Source organism: Xylocopa sonorina, chromosome 2 (assembly GCF_050948175.1).
Source record: "Xylocopa sonorina isolate GNS202 chromosome 2, iyXylSono1_principal, whole genome shotgun sequence".
NCBI lineage: Eukaryota > Metazoa > Arthropoda > Insecta > Hymenoptera > Apidae > Xylocopa > Xylocopa sonorina.
In genome coordinates this window covers 14,746,411-14,763,194 of record NC_135194.1, presented here as the reverse complement: position 1 = coordinate 14,763,194, position 16,784 = coordinate 14,746,411, and the positions used below count along the sequence as shown (strand labels likewise).

The 16,784-nt window shown below is 39.5% G+C and overlaps 2 protein-coding genes and 1 long non-coding RNA gene across 8 annotated transcripts; 2 read left to right on the top strand and 1 right to left on the bottom strand.

The window, feature by feature from the left end:
• Nucleotides 1-311: 311 nt before the first annotated feature.
• Nucleotides 312-13,883, bottom strand: LOC143433022 (coronin-2B). 6 transcript variants are annotated; one of them, XM_076910114.1, is made up of 10 exons: nt 13,754-13,883; nt 12,598-12,888; nt 5,794-5,991; nt 5,402-5,518; nt 4,658-4,972; nt 4,327-4,551; nt 4,045-4,254; nt 3,851-3,968; nt 3,540-3,766; nt 312-3,427 (listed from the first exon to the last, which is right to left on the bottom strand). In XM_076910114.1, the coding sequence occupies exons 2-10, from the start codon at nt 12,739-12,741 to the stop codon at nt 3,233-3,235; spliced, it is 1,749 nt and encodes a 582-aa protein (XP_076766229.1). In that variant the 5' UTR covers nt 12,742-12,888; nt 13,754-13,883; the 3' UTR covers nt 312-3,232. The 6 variants fall into 6 exon arrangements, with proteins under 6 accessions (XP_076766229.1, XP_076766230.1, XP_076766231.1 ...); XM_076910115.1 differs by lacking the exon at nt 13,754-13,883 and adding an exon at nt 9,225-9,445 and having other exon boundaries at nt 12,598-12,739; XM_076910116.1 differs by lacking the exons at nt 12,598-12,888; nt 13,754-13,883 and adding exons at nt 9,225-9,445; nt 11,136-11,381.
• LOC143433045 (uncharacterized) lies at nt 6,112-7,501 on the top strand. The gene is made up of 3 exons (XR_013103088.1): nt 6,112-6,399; nt 6,500-6,814; nt 6,936-7,501. It is a non-coding gene; the product is annotated as an uncharacterized LOC143433045 (long non-coding RNA).
• Nucleotides 13,884-14,145: 262 nt separating the features above from the next.
• Nucleotides 14,146-16,590, top strand: Uba3 (Ubiquitin-like activating enzyme 3). Its single transcript, XM_076910129.1, has 4 exons — nt 14,146-14,631; nt 14,697-15,057; nt 15,138-15,467; nt 15,550-16,590. Exons 1-4 carry the CDS (start codon nt 14,384-14,386, stop codon nt 15,928-15,930), a joined length of 1,320 nt encoding a protein of 439 aa, XP_076766244.1. The 5' UTR covers nt 14,146-14,383; the 3' UTR covers nt 15,931-16,590.
• The last annotated feature ends 194 nt before the right edge of the window (nt 16,591-16,784 follow it).

Here is a 16,784-nt window from a genome sequence, read left to right as displayed (position 1 = left end):
TATAAATTTTGTAACTCAATTTAGAAATTATATTTAGATTTAATTTGTGTCATAACGAATTTAATATTTTTCTCGAACCTTACGATTGCAAATACGCATACATTCTATTAAAATAATAATATTTCGCGTATGACAAAAAATGTACTCTAATTAGAATTTCTCACTAGATTGCGATTCATTGATACGTTTATGACATAAATTATAAATAAGGTAGCCATTCCTTAAACCGAATTTTAATAGCACTAAGTCTGTGTCCCTATAAAATTATTTTTTTATCTTTTTTTTATTAATTTAATAGATAGACACTTAGATATTACTCGCGTTTGTATATTTTTGTACAAAATGACAATCATTTTATACTATACAGTCTGAACAATACAGATAGAAAAACTTACCGCATTTTTTCTTAACTTTTGTTTTTAAGTACACATATTATCGATTATATAAATTAAAAGCTAAGGAATGCTCTGTATGGATTATAAGACAATACAAACACGATCGAATGCGTTTGTTCTTTATTTTTATCGAACGAGATCCCCCGTTTGTCTTACATACGCGTAAATACTTACTCGTTTCTCTGCGTATAAATATAGTGTGATATAGTCGATCAACTGCTGATAACAAATTGTTTCACGACGAATCCGTAATAAGGTACTTGCACGTTCTTTGGTATTCTCCGTGTTTATACAACGAGCGTTACATAGGATAGGACTCTTCGATACAATGATACACGTTCGTTAATGCTTGCCAAGCAAAATGCTATAGAGTAAAATACAACGATATATAATGGAAATTCTTTTGCGAAAGAGTGCAAATCTTCCCGCAAGCCTCATCGTACAGAAGCGTTTGTTTCAATGAATTGTAAAACGGAACAGAACGCACATACAGGCTAATATCGAGCATAATATCGACAACATCACGGTACCTGGCTTCTAACGCAATACATAATTATCTACTTAGTATGTTCGACAACACAATTCTTAATGATTTCTATCTGTACGTATGGCTGTGTTTAAATATTAAAGGAAACACAGAGTGAAGCATTTTAGAACGATACTTTTACCATTATGCTACAGACGATAGTGATCAACTTTGTGACTCAGATCCAACATCCATCGTTGCTTGTAAAGATCATAGATTGGCAATGTTGTTTCTTCCCTTTCTATTTTTCTTTTTTACTATAATTGATGCGCAATGAACACAAGCGTATTGTAAGTATCAGCTATTGTTAGGATGTCGCTCAAGTCTTTCTCTTTTTTCTTTCTTTTTTTTTTTCTACACTTTTGTCGCTCTAAAGTACAACTACAAATCGTATGAAAAATACATATGTTTATGTGTATAAACAGTGTATATAAATCATTGCTAAATTTGATCGCTATCAAGCAATAATAGAATTTCTTGTAGCTAATGATTTCTTCCCCGATTTGTTGGTCCTAAAAATGTATAATTTGACACACACATATATATAATATATATATATATATATAAATATCAGCATTATACTTCATTATTATAATAATATAAATAGAAGTGAATAAAAAGTCGCTATAAGTATTTCCTTTCGAAACTACGATCGATGTACGAATAATATACTTTTAACCAATAATCATCGATCGGATTTGTTTGTTTCTTTGTTCTTTACTTTGTTCGATTGAAACTCCACTACGCGTTTTACGTGTACTTAAACGTAATAACAAAAATACGAGCCCTAACATTTGAAATTAATTAGTGTATAATAAATATAATCACTGCCATGCGTTTGTTAGAAAAAAATTATATTGCTATTGGTGCCATGGCAGTGAATATGTGGCAGTGACCAATACACTTAACGATACAAAGTAATTTGAATGTTAGTAGAGTAAATACACCGTCGTTATATCTTACGTATGAACCAAACAAAGGAGAAAAGAAAAGCGAGACCTATATGAAACAGAGCACAATAGGAGGTTTAAGTTAAACGATAAATTAATGTACAGCCATTGTATAACGGAATTCATAAAGATTACCGACTATTAACGTAGAGAAATAAACGTTCATCAACTCGTATACAACTAAATCAAACAATAAATACAATCATAAATATCGTTGCAGTATTAATAAATTGATTTCAAGAAAATCAACGAAAGAGATATTACAAGATAGTTCATCGAACAATTCATTCCGTTTCTCATTGTCGGGAAATCTTAATTTTAGTTATTAGTTATTAGTCGTTATTAGACCTTGCATCTTGTGCTATCTTCGAGAGTCCGAATGATGTTCTTTTTTATTGCGTCCATAATATCATTTTCACAACCCCTAAATATCTCTGCATTTATCTATCACTATATGTACGACAATTCTACATTAGAACGAGTCGCATACGATAAACGTGCACGCGCACAAGACAGGTACGATTCTTCATGTACTGAACATTTAATACTTCGTCCAAGTTTTACATCTTTATATCAAGCTGATCATTCCCCTCTCCGTCATTATTATGTATTGTTTAAATCAAGCAACGAATACCTCGAGATAAAGAATAACACCGAATAATTGTATGCGTACATCGACACGAAACTTGTGTGCGAGTAAAAGAAACGTGTTCAACTGCAAAGAGCGAGCTAAAAAATAATTTTTACTGGAAACGTGCAACAGAATACATACTAATGCATTATTGCATCTTGGAGAAGTATCAACATCGTATATAGACAAAAACTCGTCTGTATAGTGAAGGCAATAGTGTAAATCACAATTATTTGTTCATTTCTTTTTGTTCAGATTCTCTACGGTAGAACAAGTTTCCGGACTGGTAAGGTCCTAAAGGAATTGACTAAATTATTGTTGCTTCATTGCTGCGTTTCTCTTTTAACAACGGTACAAGATCGTCACGCAAGATATATTGCAAAGAGAGAAGATAACGTATAGTAGAGGCGAGAAATGCCATAAAAATGCATATTGTATATCGTTCACGAGATACACTAGAACGAATTGTAAAACTGCGTTAATATATTATCGGTATACAACCAGCATAAGTCTATAAGATTTCACGTTTACCCTATTTTTTCTTAGATATTCTTCTGCACGATATATCTCTTTTTGTTTTTCATCGAAAAATTCGAAAGTCGAAAGCTTCAGACGTTTACATCGTCATGAACAATACACGCACGTGTTAAGTACCATGTCTTTCATACAACTAGCAACAAAGCTACAAGGAATTTTGTTCGAAGCGTATATTAAGGATACCGTAGAAAGTTTACTGGCGCTGAAGCTTGCGAATTTGCTCCTCAAGCTCTTTCACGCGTAATTGACTGTTCGCCAGCTGCCTCCGTACCAATCTCAACTCGTCCGTTTGACGAGCGAACGCTAATCTCAGTTCAGCCTCGTTATTAGGAATGTCCACGGTCTCCAAAACTTTGTTATCGTTCAACGGCGCGGTGATGATATTTTTCTACAACATACATTAGTTAGTCTGGTCTGTAACAGTAGTAAAAACCTTAAAAATAAACCGTAGAAGACTTGTGCAATTATCGCTGGAACTATTAGAGAAACATTAGTTCTACCTGTACTACAGCAGTGCCGAATTTTTGCTGCAATTGCTGGAACTTGGTGCTCTGATTGCTAGACGTTTTCTGACTCTTCTCCGACATGTCGTGAAACTCAATGGGCCTGTAGTCTGGCACGGTCTCGGTGGATAGGAATGCAAACTTCTTTTTATTATTCAAGTCAGTCGTCGCTGGCAGCTGCGGTGGTTTGTAAACTCGTGGCTTGTGCGTAGTTATGCTACCACCTGTTAACATTTAAGCAGCGAAATTAAGTAACAGGTGCGTAGAGAAAAAAATGTAAGATCGTATGAAAAGTTCAATGGTTGTACCGGTTTTTAGAGAGATTAAAATTGGCGGACTGTTCATGCCGCTAATCCAGTCCCTGGCTGATAAAGCCGGACAAGTGCCCACTGTGTCCGGGTACAGGTCCTCTTGAAACTGATCGCTCTGAAAAGTGAAAGTCCCCGATAATTGCACATTCCATTCGTTTCATTAAATTTTTTTGCCATTCGCTAATGTTAACCTTTCGAGGAACTATCATGGATATTGGCTCGCACATTCCTCTGGTCGCGTGCAATTTATAAAATCTAAAAACTTCGCAAATGGCGGTGTTAACGCCCCTCTTTGGCATTACACCTAATCCCCTTTGGGGATTGCCAGAGATGAATTGGCTCAAGTAATGCATCCAAGGAGCCTCGTTCACCACCTCGTAGTATCGAATATTACCATCACCCTAGTACAGAAATCCAGTTGAGATTATGCAAATGTCCCTCTCCGATCAGTTAAAATATTAAAAAATACTTACCTTCCCAGCCAGATAGACCATGTTGGTATCATGATCGTAGTAAGGGAAAACTACGCCACTGGAGGAGTCGATAGTTTCACACGTTAATGGTACATTCAAGTCATGCTGGCTCCAAATGGCATACTGCCTATCAGAGTGTCGACTGAAGCCCGTTGTCAGAAGACGTCCAGAGCCACCAAGGAAAACCACTTTGCTAGCTTTTGTTCCGGCATGACAAACTCCTTCCTGTTCAACGAATGTACAGCAAATTGAGAAGAAACGTTAGTTCTACGGATAAACTTGAGAAGAAAGAATTTTGAGATAAGTAAAGGTAATCGACATGGATACGTACAGACACCACTATACCAGATCTGGGCTCGAAAACCCTGAGCTTTTTATCCTTGCACGTTGTCGCCAGCAAGCTGCCATCACGATTCAACGATATGCTGTAGATCACATCGGGGTGCCTATCGATCACGCTGACGGCCTCCCCTCTATTTATATCCCAGACGATAACGAGATGATCGAAGCCGGCGCTGAATAGCACGTTGTCGGCAACAGGGTGCCATTCTATGTACGCGACGCGACGCTTGTGTCCTTGCAGCTCCACCAACCACTCCGTCAAATTTCGCGACAATCCGCCATCAGGAATATGCCACAATTTTATCTAGGATCAAGAGTTACAGTATTAGAAAAGGGGCTCTCTTTGGGTTGCTACGCCAAAATAAACAAAATTATGTGAGAACGTAGCAGCTTGAATCAAATATTTAGGTCTGAAGTATCAAACGGATCCGAGGAGGTATTTCAAGTCATGCAAATAACGGGTTCGCATTGATAAAACTGTTAAAATTGCAACAAGACCTCGCAGATAAGCATCAAAACAAACCGGAAAATAGATACGGCACGGTTACTTATGCTACCTATTTCCCACGGTAAAGTTGCCTTTTTCTTTGACCGTGAATTCCCATTTAATTTTCAATGTCCAATATTACCAGCATCTATGCCCCCGATGAATAAATTCATTACAGCCGTTTCAGTGAACGACCTCCTACTACTTTAAGCAAACAGTATGTAAAGACTAAGAACAGGATCGTACAGTGCAGTCATCGGAACAGGAAGCGATGATGTTATCGTTGAACGGATTCCACTTGATATCCAGAACCGGTCCAGTGTGTCCGGTCACTCTGCTCGCATTAAAATCCAATCTGCCAGTCTGGAGAAAAAAGAAGGTATCGAACCACGATAAATCATGAATCGAATAATCTAATAAACGAGTAAAACTCATTCTTATCTGTTTATGTTTCAACATCTGTGACTACCCAGTTGAAGAATGAGTTTTTTGTTTCTGTTTCCAATAACATTAGATATCCGCGCTATTTGTGTTGACGTTTAAATAAACCATCCCGGCTGATACATTATCAGGTAACGTTGGCACGTACGCGTGGTAAAAAACATCGAATCGATAATTCGATACGCTGGATAACTCACACGATCGAGCGGCAACACAAGGAACGCCCCGCCGCCGGCCACTTCCGTCACAATGGCGAGGAACTTGGGATTCACCGCGCAAAACTGCGAGTCGTGGGCGTTCTTCGTGATCTTGATGTTGTCGTAGCATTTCTCTCGCTTCGCTGGCACCCCGTATACGTGACGAAACTTGCTGCTCCGAACACCACGGAACCACGACTGAAAGATCGTCATACCATTACCGTCATCGTAATAAAAAAGAAAAAGAAGGCTAACAGCGGTTAAAAGTTGATCGACGGATGTAGAATTTAAAGGAATGTTGTCGTAGATTTATACGCACAGGACTTGGAATCCAAATGGAAGCAAGAAAATATCAGAAAGGACAGTAAAAACGTTCTTCGAGAGGACATGTTTAATTGCTCTTGAAGTTCACGCCACCATAACACCAGCTCTCAAGTAGAAGCTGATGATACAACGTGTACCGTCACTTCGCCTACGGTGTTGATGGGTCGACGAACTTGAGACGAGAATAACTATCCTTTGAAGCAGATCTTGGGGCCTAGCCTCGAGGTGTCTGGACACCTCCTCCTGAAGAGCAGTTCTCTCTTACCTTGCGCATGAATAAAAGTAGGTACCTTTATCGAAGATCGTGCTCTCTGAAAGTATAGGTAACCATATGATTCACTGATTACAAGGTTCGTTATTTCGTCGAGTTACTTTTGAGCAGAACGTGGACACCGTTAAATCACGATCGACGTGACTTGCACCGATCGTTCAAATTCGTCATTACCGTGGACGAGCGATTACTCACAGCAAGGTCAATAGCACCACAAGCGGAACGTATTTATGCGTTCCTGGGACTCTCTCCGGTTCAGAAACCGTGAAGAAGAAAGTTTCTTGCAAAAAGGAGGGCCAAACGTGCGTTATACCAACCAAAACATCAAGAGTATCCGTTATAGTTATTGGATTGATCCACTCTCAGATGAACTTTTTGAGAACAATTCTTGGTCCCCACGCTGATTTTCAAGCTTCAACTTTCCTGGTATCGGCCTTCCGATTAAATAGTTTCCATTACTTCTACCATTACACACGTTGTTGCAATTCCCTGATAGCATGCCACTCTAATCTCTACCCTAATCTTCTGTTATTACCCCTTTTAGTAGATAAGTACGCGCGACGAAGTTGCAGGAAGAACGAAGAGAATCTGATTTGGGCCCGCATGAAAACATATCGCCACGATGTGAAATCTTTGGAATTAGTCGCGCGTAGCGAGCAACGTAGCGCGGCGAGACAGAGCAAATTATGCGACTTTTTCTTGCAATAACGAACAATGTACACGTTGAACGGGCCCACGTTCCGGTCCCTGCGAAAACCATACCGTAAGCCTCGATCGCAGACATGGTCACGATTAACGGTACGCACTTGCGTCAGTTTTCGTCATCTTTATACAGGTCACCATCGATCATGCTGCGTATATATCGTACCCCTTACGCAGAACCTACGAATGTGCAATTCTATGAACGATAGGGGCTTGCACGTTGAATGCAAAGTACAGTCGAATGACCTTGGTGATGAAAAAATTGCTGGCTAAAACGATTTGACTACGAAACATCGTTTTATTGTTGCAACACTATGCGAGGAAGAAAGAAGAAGGCGTTCGTCGTACGTCCTCGATCTAAAAGTGAATTTGCATATTCATAGATCTGGTATGAGAGAAACGATATGGAGAATTTTGAGAGGTGGAGAAACATCTCACAGGAGAAGACGTTCGACATGCCTTTGATGTATCACCTGACTGTCACATGTTAGGTTCATCATCGTTTATGCCGTATGATTCATGGATTACTCTATCCTCAATTTTCAAAGATATACTGCATCACATTCACGGAATATGAGATTTGAAACGACTCGTGAAGTACAATAATGATTAGCAAAATCTTTAGATAGACATCTAGTACGAGGCTGTTGCATTAAATTTATGAGTTTATTGACTGAAGAAGAAGGAAAGAAGAAACGATCGAACATGTCATAGAATCATCACTATAATTAGAAAATATTCTTCGCCCAGTTCTATTATATCCCTGTCTTCGAGTGATCAGATAGTTGAACCAAATCGATCGTGTTTCGCGAGTAATAATCGTGCGGCACGCTAACAGCAATTAGGGTCGCACAACTACCCGCGTGTGATATATTAATCGCTTCGATACGAGTTAGAAGTCAAACTATTACGATTGCATCCTGAAATATAAGAAGATATAATTAATTCGTGAAACGAACGTGTATCTGCTGAATGAAACAAGACATGCATAAATATTGTGATAGAAAATTGCAATCCTTCGTTCAATCGTGCGAATAATCAAGATTAAATACTTGTGCGCACAACGAAACAACTTGAGATAAGATTGAATGAAGAAAATGCGATTGTATAGAGTGTAGTGCAGCGTGCGGAAAGAGTACGAAAATATCTTGATTCGTTGTGCCATTTCTTCTACAACCTTTCTCTCGCGACTGTCCCGAGAGACTACGGTACAAAATAGAGGCGATCTCCGCTGTCCGTTTACAATATACATACTTAGTCAGCAGACATAGAGTTGTAAAAAAGTATCGCGTTGATACGACGAGCGTTCTTGGAAGTTGGTACTCTGATAAGTCTAAACCAACCTTGACTAAATAGTAAGTCAAGTAGTGGGACTGTAAGATAACAGCGTGGAACAGGTGATATCATTTTCCCGTAGAATGAACGAATCTAGAACTAAGCAGAAACAATCAAAGTTCTATTGTTCTAATTAAAATGGAACAAGCTCTTGGATCAGAAGGCTTGAAATTAAATTTTTCAAATTCGTATAAACAAGAATGTTTTAATTAGAATTTAAAATATGCCTAAACTTTCTCACTTTGCTGTTCTTCGCCGCTCGTTAGTAATGAAAGAAGAATGACGGCATTGGTAAACATCAGATCAGGTGGAACAGTAATACGAGACTCGTACTCGTTTTTCATTGATCATTACAGCTGCGAAGGCAGCAGCTTGGTATACTAAGTTTGCAGAACTTTGTTTGTTCTTTTGCGTTCTAAATTCATCCCTCTTGTGGCATATCGATCTGCGAATAAGGGTCTACGACGAAGGCTCTGTAGTCCAGAGTTATGCAAAATTAACACATGACGTACCCCAGACGCTATATGCTTCGCGTAGTAATCGCAGGACCCGCTATAAAAGGAAACGATCTATTAGCAAAATTACAAATACGTATTTACTTTCTAGCCTTTCACTTTCACTGATAATTTCCGCAACTTTTTCGCTTCAATCTGGAATGAAAAACAAAAATTACCAAAACGAAAGTGAAGCACTAACGGTAACGAAGACAATGCAGTTACGCTACCAAGAACGCTCGTGTTCGACCGTACAGGCATAAAATAATGAAAAGAATTGATCGTGGAACACCGAAAGCACTCACCTGTTTATCGTTGGTCATGTCTGATATTAATCGAGCTCAGGCAGCCGGTACACGTGCACGGTGAGACGGTGGTCGTCGACAGTGCACAACGGGAACGTAGTAATTGAGCAAGCCAGGACCCATGCATGCGAAGAAGGAGAAGAGGATATTTCGACTACGCTTCGAGACTCGCGTTCGTAGACGAGCCGCTGCGCAAGCGGCTGCAAGCTTTTCCCGCTTTACTGGAAGAAACAACAAAAGAAAGAAAGGGAACAACCCATTCGAGCCCCGTCTGGTTCTCTATCTGAGCATTTAAATCAAATCCGTGGTGGAAAATTGCGAAAACTCGACTCGACAGATGACTCGGATTACTTAATTCCTGTTGCGAGTCATGGAAAATGAGAAGAACAGGATGCACGTAATGGAGTTCCTTTTTTTTTAAGTCATTATTATGCGATTATTCCGTTTTTTCTCTTCTCGTAATGTAACGATCATTTTGTATTCTTGAAGGCTGCAACGCGTAAAATTGGTTCTTCTCTAGAGACGGAATGCAGGAAGAGTTTTCAAGAATAGCGGCTGATGTTTGATGTTTATCACGCACAAGATGAATATTCGATCGACGCGTCAGGAACTGATTTCGTCGCGGGGAACATTTTTTACATTGCTCCTCAGCTTACGTCACGCATCGAAATCAATGCCGTTTCTGCGATCTTTGGAACGGGAAGAATGAGTTAAGATACCTACATACGTCGTGCAAGGACGATTTCTTGACCTCCTCGAGGGATCTTCTACCAGGCTGTTGCGAAAATAACGATCCTCTCAAAAAATCTTCATCAAAACATTGCAATTAGACGGAGGAACTTCTAAAAAAAAAACCGTGCCCCAATTACTAGGATCATCCTATATATCTCTGCGCATTACATAAAGGCTCTACGTACAGAAGTATACAAGATGAAGCGATGGCACGAAAGAAACGAGTAAGAAGAATTTTATTCTCAACGAATTTCTGAAATTTGTGGTTGAATTACAATTTTTCACGATTACGAAACAAAGAGGAACGTTATTTTCGTACCAACCCAATAGTTCGGCGGTCGTGGCAACAGCCTATTCTTTCCCGCGTGCTTCAGCCCCGGGCAAGGAAGAAGTAGCAACTACCCGAAGGAGAAGAAAAAGCGATGGGAAAAGAAGCGCGGGTTCGTAACGTTACTTGGTCGCGGTTATTGCGCACTTCTGACGATCGCGACTTTCGAACAGGCTCGATAAGCGGTAACTCGTCGATCGATGATAATCAACCTTGCTCGAAGAATAGCCTGCCTTTTTTCTTCTTCTCTCATCCTCGTTATATCGTTGCGACCCCGCGCCACTAATTTCCTTTGACCGCCTCGCTGGGATAAGAGAGCAGGAGAAGAGAAAAGGAAAAAGAGACCGGCGACTCCCGTGGCGTAATTTCTACTGCCCGCATGTGTTTAATCGTCTCTGCACGAGAACGCGCGTCCAACGTGGACGAAGAACAGAGAGGACGCCTCAGAAATCTACTATGCGACTTCCACGAAGGCTCGAATCTTCGAATTTTCATTCACCTATCAAGATGCTTATCGGCGCAACGAAGAAAGCAATATGTATCGAAGAGAACAAAACTATTATACTCGTTAACGTATAGATACATCATTTTGTCCTCATAATGATCCACTTTGGGCGCTTCAAAGAACGAGAACTCCTTAAATCCACAGGAAATTATCTCCAATATCCGCTACTACCAATTGAAATTAGCGGGATAAGAAATGTAATGAACGATACGCGTAAATAACGCGCGATCCCGTAAGTATCGTGCGAAGAAGACCGTCTGGCAATCCGTGTGCGAAGTCACGCAACGTAAATTCATTGAGACGGGCCACGACGCGAGAGAAGCGGCACGTGTGTATATATACGTACGATCGTGTTGAAGTTCCAGGCGCGCGCGTTAGATCGCGAAAGTCGCCGAGCTGGTACTGACTTCTGGCCGGCGTTTTATAGCGGCTGCCAGCCGAAGTGTATCACGTGGCACACGGTTCGCTTGGTGCGTATCTGAATGCAACGCCGCGTCGTCACGTTTTATACGAACGCGTATGTCGCGCGCGTTGCCGTTGGCTCGTCGTTGTCTTTTAGGCCCGTTCAAACTCTAAAAGTTCTCTTCGTGTCACTTGCGAGAGACAGAGAGGCGAAGGGATAGAGCCGCGTACAGTATCTCGCGATCTTTTTCAATCTCTACTACAACGGCTACGGATCTGTGCGTAGAACATGCAATTAGCGTGCCTGGTGCATCAGCGACAGAGAAAGAGTCACGTACTTGTTGGCTGTTTGATGCACGGTGTTAATGGGATGCAATGAAGTCGTGGAAAGGATGAAAGTATAAATTAATGGAGCTCAGTGAGATTGCATGGGATACGGAGCGATGGATTCAGAATTTCGACCGTTTAGGATGTTTACGCGCATAATCCATTGGGAAGCTATGTTGCAAATTTAATTATCAACTTAATTCCGTCTATTTACATTACTGAATTGAGTTCAATGCCGAAAATTTCAGTAGAATATTGGGTAAATACACGCAATACGTTGAATTTGTATGCATTCGTCTAAAAAAAAAAGTAGAATATTCGATTACGGGATACGTATTTAATATCTGAAAGTTCAAATTCGATTGAAAGTTGAATATGATCGATGAGAAATTCGAATTTAAAAAATCTCGATAGCAAACGGTCGATAAGTCGAAAGGTTGAATCGATCGAGTAATCGAATATCGACTGGACACCGGTTCCGAGTATTCGCGCCATGTTTGTTTTTTGTTCACGAAGTAAATGTCCAAACCGTAAAGATTAGGTTACGTTTTAGTTCATTTATGAATAACCCACATAATTTAGAGACTTTTTATATTTCAATTTGCTCGGCGAGTTGAATTTATTACTTATTGAGTAGCAGTTAATGAATTGCTTCCTTGAAAAGTAGGACTGGCTCTTACCTCCCCATCGTGAACGCCAATCAATAGCAATTTCCTTAAATCAAGTCGAACGGTAAAGTAGAACGCTTTAATTGCCTTCTTGATTTACAAACAAAGGTTAACGACACACTTTAATGGATTATACAGCCGATACACAATGCCCGTTAGTATATGTAAATCGAATCGGATACAGATCGATACGATAGCTGGACTCGATTGCTAATTTCTACCATCTAAAAACTTATTGGATATACGTTATGTTCCTTGATATTAATACTGAAAAAACGATTGAAATATTTTGAGCAAGCTCGAACAAAAGTGATAATAATCGCACACTACACAAAACACAACCATGGACATGCATCGATTTAAACTCACAGAGAAAAAAAAAAGAAGAATATCTGACACAAGGCATCTTACTTTTCCGCTAGGTTTGTAGCATGCTCTGACGTCTACCATATTGTTCAACAAAGTGTGAGTGTCATCCACGCCGTCCAGACCCAATTTCTCGGCCAATTCCTCCCTCGTGCGTATCATTTCCCGATTCGCGATATTATATCCCATAGAAGCTCCAGAGTCGTTTCGGATCGTCCACCTCCGACTCGCACTCCCAGTGATGATTCGTACAACGCGTCTTTACTTAACAAAGTATTTACCGGCTTACTAGTCGAAGTTTTCCTAAGTCTGTCGTTGCTGGACCCTTTCGCGTACCTAAACGTCAAAGAAGAGGAGAACGTTCACGCAACCCGATTACGGACAATTACGAGAGCCACGTGCGAGCCCTTCCTCTGGTGACCAACGATTTCGTAATCCACTCGCTGAACCTGGTCGCACATGTACACGACGTATCGATTTGACGTGCGCGCAACATGTAAACACGAGAGCACGTCACTCGACCGCTCCGCCACCGCTACATGCCACGAATCGAACGAACGCTCTCGCTTATTTCCATTCAGACGCGTTCGTTTTATGAAATCGACGAGTCGCGCATTATTCGCGCGTATACAAACGTACAAAAACGCATAAACTGCCCGTCGGCTTATCCATTTGCTCGCGAGCTAGAAAGCGCAACCTTTTTATCCCACGGGCTGCGCGCCTCGTCGTTTATCCTTCCTCGCCGTCCCGGTTCCAGGAGAAGGGGAACGACGGGCACGCTCTACAGGCTATCCGAAAAAGTCGAGCACCAGCATTAATATTTATTCCTAAGCCGACGGGAACGAATGAAAATGAGTCAGTGAAAAGATCGAATAAACTCTCGGTTGTATTACTTTCGATTCGAGACACGTATACGTTTGTAACGAAATCTTCCGAACCGTTGCGCGGATATTAGAAAACTTTACTTTTACACGTACGTGTATTACCAGGTGTCGACTGGTCGTGTAACGATTGCACGGCACGATTGAACGTTCGCAGAATTGTTTTGCGCGGAAAATAAATTACTTTTCCAGTAAAAACAGAGAGAGAAAGAAAGAGCACGTCATGGAAGGGCTTTAAAGTTCGCGGCCAGTATGCACACAATCGTGTACAAACGCACAAGCGGTTTTAATCTGATATCACACTGTTAGGCGTCACTCACCACTTCATCCGACGTGTAACACCGATTTACATATCGATTTCGGAGCCTGCCATGAGCACGCCGTGATGGAAGGCGGTCCCCTCGAGAAACGGGCTACAAAAGATAGCCGAACATTTACTGGATATGATTAAACAGAAAATTATGAATGAAGATCACACGAACAAGGTCCTAAAATGTATATCAACTTGAATATTACGTGTCAGTTATGCGTCAGAACGAAAATTTCACAGATTAAAAGACAACAGACATTTATACACAATTTCTGATTGAATCTAGATAAATGCTCTTGTGGAGAATATAATACTGATTGAATTGTGTCTTTCTGGCCTTTGTAAAAAATGAAAGCCACTCGTGAAAAGAAGGGAAATGTTCGCAGACTACTCCGAAAGCTACCTACTGCTGCTTCATATTGACGTACCACTATTGTGTCGCTATTTTGCATCTGAAAATGGCAGTTTGGCGTCGCTACTGTCATCGGTGCAAGTGTTAGGTGTTCGAGGGGTTAGTGGTGGATGTGTGTTGTTTGCCTGAATAGGTTAGAAACTATACAAAATGTTCGATTAAAGTATTAATGCTTAACAGTTGCAGTTCAGAGAGTGATTTATTCTAATCATTGATAATATCGCAACGATGAGCTGCGATCACACTGACAGACGATGGAGTAATTTGCGAAAAGTATTGGAAAGATCGGGTCCGTTTTGTAGGCCGGATTTCGAACCGTCGCCAGAGATCTTGCAATTTTTACAAGATAATTGTAAAATTCTTGTCATCGGCGCCGGCGGTCTAGGATGCGAACTGCTCAAGGATTTAGCGCTAATGGGATTTAGACAAATTCATGTGATTGATATGGACACAATCGAATTGTCTAACCTTAATCGGTATGATACCAGATTTCAAAATACTTACAGAGATACACGAAGAGTTTAAACTAATGAAATTGCAGGCAGTTCCTGTTCCGTCACAAAGATATTGGTTTGTCGAAAGCCGAAGTGGCCGCAAAATTTGTTAGTAATAGAATTCCAGGTTGCAACGTTATATCACACTTCTGTAAAATACAAGACAAAGGTGAGGAATTTTATAGACAATTTCATATAGTGGTTTGCGGCCTGGATTCGGTAGTCGCTAGAAGATGGATCAATGGTATGTTACTGTCCTTGTTGGTTTATGAGAACGGAGAATTGGATCGCTCCAGTGTAATACCAATGATCGACGGAGGTACAGAAGGGTTTAAGGGGAATGTGAGAGTAATACTGCCTGGTCTAACTGCTTGTATCGAATGTACTTTAGATTTGTATCCTCCTCAGGTAAATGCTTTTAATGTTTTTTTTTTGGAATTGATACATATGAATTTCTTGGTTGAATTTACCAGTGCTTTGGTGTATAGATCACATATCCGCTATGTACAATAGCAACTACTCCACGTCTGCCAGAACATTGTATAGAGTATGTAAAAGTTATTCAGTGGCCAAAAGAAAATCCATTTGATTGTACAATTGATGGAGATGATCCCCAACATATAAATTGGATCTATGAAAAGTCTAATGAAAGAGCGGCACAATTTGGGATACAGGGTATAACGTACAGATTAGTACAAGGAGTAGTTAAAAATATAATACCTGCTGTCGCATCTACGAATGCTGTAATTGCTGCACAGTGTGCTACAGAGGCATTTAAACTTGCTAGCAGTTGCAGTGCCTCGCTAAACAATTATATGGTATTTGTTACTTCAACTCGAAGTAAAACAAGATTAGAGTCCAAAACGATAGTATAGTAAGTAAATTCTTTTATTTTTAAAGGTACTCAATAATATAGATGGAATTTATACTTACACATATGAAGCAGAAAGGAAAGAAGACTGTGTAGCGTGTAGCCAAATTCCAAAAGAAATTGAGATTAATAATCCTAAATGTAAATTAAGAGACTTGATAGAGCTCCTGTGTGAAAGGTCTGATTTACAAATGAAAAATCCAGGTCTCACAGCATGCATCAATGGCAAAAACAGAACATTGTATATGCAAACCGTAGCAAGTATCGAAGAGAGGACACGTGAGAATCTAACAAAAACGCTAGTCGAACTTGGGCTCAGAAATGGCAGCGAGATAAATGTCGCTGACGTTACTACTCCTAATGCGATTGTATTAAAATTAAAATTTGTACATTGTAATTCAGATATGTGATAATCACAAAAATCCTTCATTTTTTGTTCATAAATTTATGACTACAAATCACTATATATATTTACAGTACTTATATTGCTTTTTTGTTGGTTTAAAAAACAATGTCGAGATAAAAAGTTCATCAACATTATCTTTGCCGAAATGAGAACGAAAATATTTTCGATGTAGTATCGTCTTTCGTTTATCGAATCTATAAATAGGTGTATCACACGGTGACATTACTTTGAACATTATTTTTAATATATCGATCCATTCTAATTTTATGTAATAAATTGGTATTGCTATTTTTTTTTTTTTTTTTATAGTACTAGTTCTTTTTTACTATCCTTATGTATAACAGAAGCAAGTATTAAAACTATATTAGTTTATACGACATACCTGTTATATTAACAATAAAGACACGGCTGCAAATGTGATTCTATATTTCTGACATTTCGTTTCTCATTTATAATTAGAGATCATTTGTCATAGAAAAGTTTATATTATTCGTTAAAATCCTATCTTTCTCGAACGTCAACCCTTAGTCAACGAACTTCATATTTCCTTTTAGTAATAGACAGTATGTTACAGATTAATGCGTTAATGTTACTATTTTTAAAGAGAAAAAAGAGAGCAATATGATTCATGAATTTTGCACATGTCAAACTCTATACTTGTCAGCTTGTCAATTTCATTTTTAATAACAGTTTCATATCACCATATTAAATTTACGTTAAGTATGATTTTTGTGCACAGTCCTTTTTGCGTTATACAGACATTCTACTGATGACCTCTGTGCAGCAATGGTAATTTTTATTTGTATTTTCATCTCCATTGATTCATACAGCGTTTTGTTTAAAAACTCTATCAAAGTA